Source organism: Phoca vitulina, unplaced genomic scaffold, assembly GCF_004348235.1.
Source record: "Phoca vitulina isolate PV1807 unplaced genomic scaffold, GSC_HSeal_1.0 scaffold8, whole genome shotgun sequence".
NCBI lineage: Eukaryota > Metazoa > Chordata > Mammalia > Carnivora > Phocidae > Phoca > Phoca vitulina.
Window position 1 is genome coordinate 47168308 of NW_022589711.1, and position 6000 is coordinate 47174307.

The 6000-nt window shown below is 41.9% G+C and overlaps 1 protein-coding gene across 2 annotated transcripts in view; it reads right to left on the minus strand.

Annotated features, from left to right (window-relative positions):
• The window catches only part of SNX4 (sorting nexin 4), a 72551-nt gene extending 66551 nt beyond the window's left edge, over positions 1-6000 (minus strand). Inside the window, exon 1 of one of the 2 annotated variants that reach the window (XM_032406750.1) lies at positions 5839-6000. In XM_032406750.1, coding sequence (XP_032262641.1) covers positions 5839-5979 — 141 coding nt within the window. In that variant the 5' untranslated portion in view covers positions 5980-6000. Of the gene's footprint in view, positions 1-4452; positions 5259-5838 lie in introns of those variants that run through there. The other variant, XM_032406752.1, reaches the window with a different exon arrangement.

Sequence of the window (6000 nt, forward strand, 5' to 3'; positions counted from 1 at the left end):
ATCAGAACATTTAATGAGTTAATGCAGGTAGAGTTCTAAAAGTTGCCTGGTGTATAGCAGGAGCTCAAGTATTCCCTATTACTTGTAATTTTAAGTTTTTTTTTTAATTATGAAAATAACACAAGCTTGATGTGTAAAAATTGAAAAACAGAAGTAAAATTAAGTAAATATAAGTCACCTGTATCCCACAACCCAGCACTAACCACTGTTAATATACTACTGTTGGTGTATTTCCTTACAATCTTTTTTTTCTACGTTTGATGCTTCTGTGTTACTGAAATAGGTCAAGGTCTGAAGTTTAAGAACTACCCAAAGAATTTACTTTCCTTAGGAGATACGTCTACAATGGCCAAAAGTAGCAGGTATTATGTTAAAAATAATGTATTTATGGGGTGCCTGGGTGGCTCAGTCGTTAAGCGTCTGCCTTCGGCTCAGGTCATGATCCCAGGGCCCTGGGATTGAGCCCCGCATCGGGCTCCCTGCTCGGCGGGAAGCCCACTTCTCCCTCACCCACTCCCCCTGCTTGTGTTTCCTCTCTCGCTGTCTCTGTCAAATAAATAAAAATAAAATCTAAAAAAAAAAAATAATAATAATGTATTTACTTAGGCCTATGAGTGAAGCTTACTTCAGTTATAAATAAGAAAAATAGTTATATGACCTGTTTTCTTGTGCTTTTTATCTATAAAAATATGTATTTTAAAAATAGTGATTCAGAAAACATCAAGTTTTTTTTAAAGATTTTATTTATTTGACAGAGAGAGACACAGCCAGAGAGGGGACACAAGCAGGTGGAGTGGGAGAGGGAGAAGCAGGCTTCCCGCCAAGCAGGGAGCCCGACACGGGGCTCGATCCCAGGACCCAGAGATCACGACCTGAGCCAAAGGCAGACACTTAAAGACTGAGCCACCAGGTGCCCCAGAAAAATTAATTTTTATTTAAAATAAAATATATAAGTTTGAACAGTTTTTCAGACTGAGTGACAACACATTCATGGTTCATGAAATCAATTTGGTGGTTTGTGATCAATATTTCTTTTTAATAATAAATAGAAGAAGACTGTCAGAGAGTACTGAATGAAGTAATGATTAAGTATTGCCTCTTGGAACAACACTTATGTATGAAAGGATATGTATGCTGATTAGGTTGTAGAAAATGTATTTTGTACTGTGAGTCACCTTTGAAAAACTCTTGAGAGCTGCTGAGGTAGAAAAATGAGGAAAAAGTTCTTGAATGTGATTTAATCACCTGCTACTAAACTGATACATTCTTTACATTTTCTTTTCCTTTTTCATGTTACTCACCCCCACAAGCCTCAAACCTTGCCCACAGCGCCAGCCTACTCCACTCAGTTCTCTGCTGCCAATCAGTAAAGGTGTCACGGGGCACACCGATTGCTAACCAGTAAGCACCAGTTGCACAAGAACTCTTTGCCCCCACCAGTACTCCCCAGGCCTAGAGTGCGCTCCCTGAAAAATCACTCATGACTCCCTCAGGCAATGATTTTTCTCTGGACAAACACTTAACTCAATGGAATTTTCCAGCCTAAAAAGTTATCTTGCTTCCATTCCCTTGCTATTTCATCTCTCTTATGCCGGGACTAATTGCTACTTTCTTGGAGATTGGATTCCTCTCTCATTTTTTCCATTTTCTAAATTATTTTAAATAGAACTGACACTACTTTAAAAAAGAAGAAGAAGAAGAATGCACTCTTCCCTACTGGGGAAGAAGTATGAAAGAAAAAAAAAAAAAAGACTTCTCAACAAACAATGGAAAAGAATTGAAGACTCACAGAAAGAAAAATAAGAGACCACAGAAGAGCTGATAGCAGAATTTAAAGAATCCTGATTAATGATGTTTAAAACCAAAGGAGAGGGCGCCTGGGTGGCTCAGTTGGTTAAGCAACTGCCTTCGGCTCAGGTCATGATCCCGGAGTCCTGGGATCGAGTCCCACATCGGGCTCCCGGCTCAGCGGGGAGCCTGCTTCTCCCTCTGACCCTTTCCCCTCTCATGCTGTTTCTCTGTCTCTCTCTCTTTCTCTCAAATAAATAAATAAAATCTTTAAAAAAAATAAAAATAAAAAAATAAAACCAAAGGAGATTTGAGACTCAGTCAGTGCTCGCTTCTATTACCCCTAGGTGTAGGGCAAATGGTACAAATTACTCTCAGCCCAAATCTGCAGTCAAAAATAAGGATGAGGAGGCAAGATTTCTGCATCTCTACACTCCATCTGCATAGATATTTTTGTGGTGAAAAGCTACTTGATAAATCAACACATTTTTAACACTTTCTTTTCTTCTTAAAATTGCAACTTAAACTAAAAAACTTAAATACAGTATTGGCACAATTAACAAGTCTATTTTTAACTTTTTTTTTTTAAAGATTTTTTTTTTTTTTTATTTGAGAGAGAGAGACTGAGAGAGAGAGAGCATGAGAGGGGGGAGGGTCAGGAGGGTCAGAGGGAGAAGCAGACTCCCCGCCGAGCAGGGAGCCCGATGCGGGACTCGATCCAGGGACTCCAGGATCATGACCTGAGCTGAAGGCAGCTGCCCAACCAACTGAGCCACCCAGGCACCCTTAACTTTTTTTTTTTTTTTTTTTAATGAAGCAGCATGGCTTACTGGAAAGAGCACTGATTTCAAAGCCAGGAGGACCTGGGCTCAAATCCCAGCCATACCACTGACTAGCTTGTGACCTTGGCGAAATTACTTCTCTCCGAACCCCATCTTTATCTGTCTTTTGGGGGTAATTTACAGAATTAAATGAAAAGCAGAGCTTACTGTGCATAGCACCCACAAACAACAAATCTAACTTACCTTTCTGGTCAGACCACATTCCTATCAATAACAGTAACAAGTGGTTATCGTTACTGCAATAGTTCTCAATTGAAAATGGACTGGAGAAGAAGAGGGGATAGAAAGAGGGAAAGGTAGGGGTGCCTGACTGGCTCAGTTGGTACAGCATACGATGACTCTTGATCTCGAGGTCATGAGTTCGAGCCCCACGTTGGGTGTGGAGATTACTTAAAAATAAAGATTTAAGGGGCGCCTGGGTGGCTCAGTCGTTAAGCGTCTGCCTTCGGCTCAGGTCATGATCCCAGGGTCCTGGGATCGAGCCCCGCATCGGGCTCCCTGCTCGGCCAGGAGCCTGCTTCTCCCTCTCCCACTCCACCTGCTTGTGTTCCCTCTCTAGCTGTGTGTCTCTCTCTCTGTCAAATAAATAAAATAAAATAAAATCTTTAAAAAATAAATAAATAAATAAATAAATAAAGATTTAAAAGAAAAAAGAGGGAAAGGGAGTAGGTGGCCCTCAAAGGGCGGGCTTGGGGCTTTTGGCAGGGAGGGGACAATGTACAGAGTACATGTGAATGTATATATTTAAACTACTGATTCTGAAATAATCGATACTAAAAATAATTGTCCAAATGGCTTGTGTCTCTAGAATCACAAAATTAAGGAGCTGCTTTAGGAAACCCCATAAGTTTGGTCACTGGTGAATGGTACATTTACAAACATTTTCCTAAAATGTCAGGTAATACAACTTTTACTATATGATAGCATCTTTGGGATTTCAAATATCTTAAACTGAATATATATAGGTTTTTTAATGAGGTACTTATAATTACTTTTAAATTAAGATAAATGGAGTTTATACTATAGTTGTGACTTCATATTAGTTAATTATCTTCACAAAAAAATTACCAAAAAACAAATTTTTTTTAAAAGATTTTTTTTTTTTTTGAAGTAATCTCTACATCCAACATGGGGCTCAAACTTACACTCATGAGATCAAGAGTCGCACGATCTACCGATGAGCCAACCAGGTGCCCCATGAAAATTTTTATCATCATAATCAAATCAAAATTAAACTCATGATGTTGTCAACAAAAGATACGATCCTTGCCTTTTGAAACAATCTAAAATTGCTTTAACATATACCCAAGAGATTGGCAAATATTTTAAGGTCTGAAAACATTAAGTGTTGATACAGAAAGCATCGGGCACTGCTGACGGGAAAAAAAGTTGGTAAAATCACTTTGGAAAGCAATTTGGCACCACCTACTAGGATTCAATGTGCTAATACCCTACAATCCAGCAACCCCACACCTAAATTTGTATTAGACATTTGCACCAAGAGATACGGAAGAAGTTAATGATAGTAATTTTTTTAGAAATAAGCAAGAATCTTGTAATAACCCCAATGTCTGTAAACACAAGAAGAAATTAACTGTAGAACATCTATAAAATGGTAGCCTATAACAGTCGTGAATATAAATGAATTAAGCCACAGTTTGGCTGAATCCCAAAAACATACTGAGTTAAGAGAGGAAGTAAAATTATATCCCCTATGTAAATTTCAAAATCAAGTAAAACAACATGTTGTTTAGGGATACATATGGTAAAATTATAAGAAAAGCAAAAGAACTGTTAATACAAAATGCAGAATACAGGTTACCTCTGTGGTGGAGGGAGTGAGCTGTAACCCAGGAGAACATATGAGCGCTTCAATTATTTTGTGAGATAATTATTTATTCTTTAGTGATGACATACTTCACAATAAGTTTTTTTTAAAAAGGGGAACACAAAAACTAAGTCACAGATGGAAACCTGCATAAAGAGCAAATCATAAGAGCCAAATTTATGAACTAAGAATACACACACTTCTTCACATTTAATATGAGATCCTGACCTTTCCACAAATAATTCTACATTTTGAAAAAAATTAAATGAAACTTAAAACTCACCCCAAAAAGTCTTTATGCTACCCTATGTATCTCCACATTTCCCTAAGGCAAAACCTTCAACTACTGTGTATGAAGTTCCTGGTTATCTGGTCTCTAAACTTTAAATAAAGGCTTTCTAGTTACATCCAGCAAACAACTTTAACTTTTCTTTACCCGTATACCATAAGAATGGGCAGTTTTATATTAGCACTAACACCTGTTCCAGAAAAAAGGAAGCAAAATGGATGATCAACGCACACTCTTGGAGAGAATGGTGTCATGTGGAGTGCTGGTTTCTGAAATGCTTCGATTTAACCCGGTCTACCTATCTTGCATTATGCGTGAAAACACTTTGGAATGAAAGCAATTACAAATATAAAATGATGCATTTTCTCCTCTCCTCAAGCAATGAAAATCACTAGGGGGCTTCACAAAGCAGGGGCTTCACAAAGCAGGTCCATGGGATATAGATGACAAACCTCACTCAACTGGGAAATACGGCACTGCCTCCAAGTGAAGAAACTGCAGACAAATACGGAGTTTAATTTTTTTTTATTTGTACCTCTTCTTGAATCCGACACTTTCTTCAATTTCCTGATGGTGGCACTAAGCCAACCACCCTTTTTAACCCCCAGCGGTTCAAGGCCCCCATTCCCCTCCTTCTCCAGCACCGCTGCCCACTCTCCACGATGCCTCGGCTCGGCCATCGCCTCTGCACAACCCTTCACCAGAATGCCAGGAACAACAGTGTTGCTCTTCTGGTCCAAACCTCCAGGTCCCCCGACCTCTGAACACCGCACCTGCTCCAGCCCGGCGGGTCCCGGGCTCCGACCTCCACGCCCGCGGGACCGCACCCACACATCCCCTCCGCTCCCCGCGCCGCCGCACTCTCCGCCCTTCCCTTAGTCCCGCAGCGCCAGGCGCTCGCCCCTCCCCAAAACCCACTTTTTCCACCGAGCCTCCCCTTCGTTGCACCTGTGGCCCGGCCTTTCCACCCTGCTGTCCCCTCACCGCCGGGCCTTCCCGGCCGAGCCCACCGGGCCCCGCCAGCCCAGCCCAGCTCGGCCCGCTAGGCCCCGACACCAGGCCCCGTGGCCTCTGCCGCCCCTTCTCCTCACCGTGCCCTCCCCGGAGCCCTCGTCTTGGGGCCCTTCCGCTTCCTCACCGACCGCGGCCTGCAGGCCCGCGTCGGGGTGGCCCAGCGGCTCTAGGGGCGCCGGCTGCAACTGCCGCTCGGGATCCCGAGGTGCCTGCTCCATGGCTGCGGTTTGGCGCGGCGG